This window comes from Arachis duranensis, chromosome 2 (assembly GCF_000817695.3).
Source record: "Arachis duranensis cultivar V14167 chromosome 2, aradu.V14167.gnm2.J7QH, whole genome shotgun sequence".
NCBI classification, from domain to species: Eukaryota; Viridiplantae; Streptophyta; class Magnoliopsida; order Fabales; family Fabaceae; genus Arachis; species Arachis duranensis.
Window position 1 is genome coordinate 10,169,244 of NC_029773.3, and position 1,436 is coordinate 10,170,679.

Consider the following 1,436-nt stretch of genomic DNA (forward strand, 5'->3'; position numbering starts at 1 on the left):
ATTCATTTGTGAAATTCTATACCGTCAAAAATCCAATCATCAGTAGGCCCGCACGACCAGTAACACCAGAACATTTGGCAATGGTCATGACGTGTCAAAAGTTGGGGTGTTATAGTTGGTATCAGAGCAGTTTGTCCTTTGAGCCTTGGAATGGACTGTCTATGCTTCCTTGCATATTCTGAATCTTTTTATACCATGCAGTTAGGATATTTTTGTAATATAATCTGCATGAAGGTCTATGAACATCCATTGTAAGTGATATTAATACTTAATTTTGATATATTAAGACTGATCACCTTAATATTGATTATTGGGTATTGATAGGACTCAAATGGCTGCAAATAGGCAAGGACGCCCTCGACTGGGAGGAACAAGTGAGGGAACTTTCCCTGATGCAGTGGCTATTCTCGAATCCGTAAATGCTATGGTCGCTGCTGTACGTGAATCAGTAGCTGCTACTAACCGAGTAGCTGAACGTCTTGATCGTCAGAATGGAGTTGAAAATAACCATGAGCCTAGACATGGAAATGAAATTGGCGAAGAAGGTCAAGGTGGACTACGTAACCGGCCCATGACTCTAGCCACTTTCTTGAAGATAAATCTGCCTCAATTCCATGGGAACACTAGTGCTACACGAGCTGATGACTAGTTTAAAGAAATAGGACAAGCAATGCGAGCCCAACAAGTCCCTGAAGGACAGCGAGTGGAATTTGCTGCTTATATGTTGAGGAATGACGCGCAACATTGGTGGCAGGGAATACTCCAACTACTAGGAAGAGAAGCTATTGACATCTCATGGGAGAAATTTTCAGTTGAATTTTATAAGAAGTATTTTCCTGAGTGTTTTCGCACCGCTAAGGAATTGGAGTTGCTTCAGTTGAAACAAGGAAACATGACCGTCAGTGAGTACATTCGCAAGTTTGAAGAGTTATGCCGGTTCTCGAACATTTGTCAAGGAGCACCAGCTGCATATGAGAAATGGAAGTGCATCAAGTTCGAAGGAGGACTTAGAGAGGAACTGTTAGCTCATGTGGGTCCAATGGAAATCCAAAATTTTGTGGAATTAGTTAACAAAAGCTAACTGATGGAAGAATGCATAAGGAAGCTGGTGGCAGCCCATGCTAACCAAAAGAACCTTTCATCAAGGGACTTCCATCGGAACCTGGCCCCTCAAGGAAGAAACTTTAAAGTAACTCGACAATCAGATCTGGGTAAACAACCGCAATCGACCCAACCAAGACTGATATGCACTATGTGTGGAAGGAATCATGGCGGCAAATCCTGCTTGCCAAAGTCTGGGGTTTGCTATAACTGCGGTAAGCCTGGACACATAGCCAAAGAATGTAAGCAACGAAGGGCCGAACTTGTTTCTCCAGGACAGCAACAGCCAGGAAGGGTGTTTGTCGTAGATGCAGGAAAAACTATCGAAACCGATC

General features: G+C 43.1%; 1 protein-coding gene across 1 annotated transcript; it reads left to right on the forward strand.

Annotated features, from left to right (window-relative positions):
• The first annotated feature begins 670 nt into the window (after nt 1-670).
• On the forward strand, nt 671-1,081 carry LOC110278128 (uncharacterized). The gene has a single exon (XM_021136299.1). It carries the CDS (start codon nt 671-673, stop codon nt 1,079-1,081), a length of 411 nt encoding a protein of 136 aa, XP_020991958.1.
• Nucleotides 1,082-1,436: the final 355 nt, after the last annotated feature.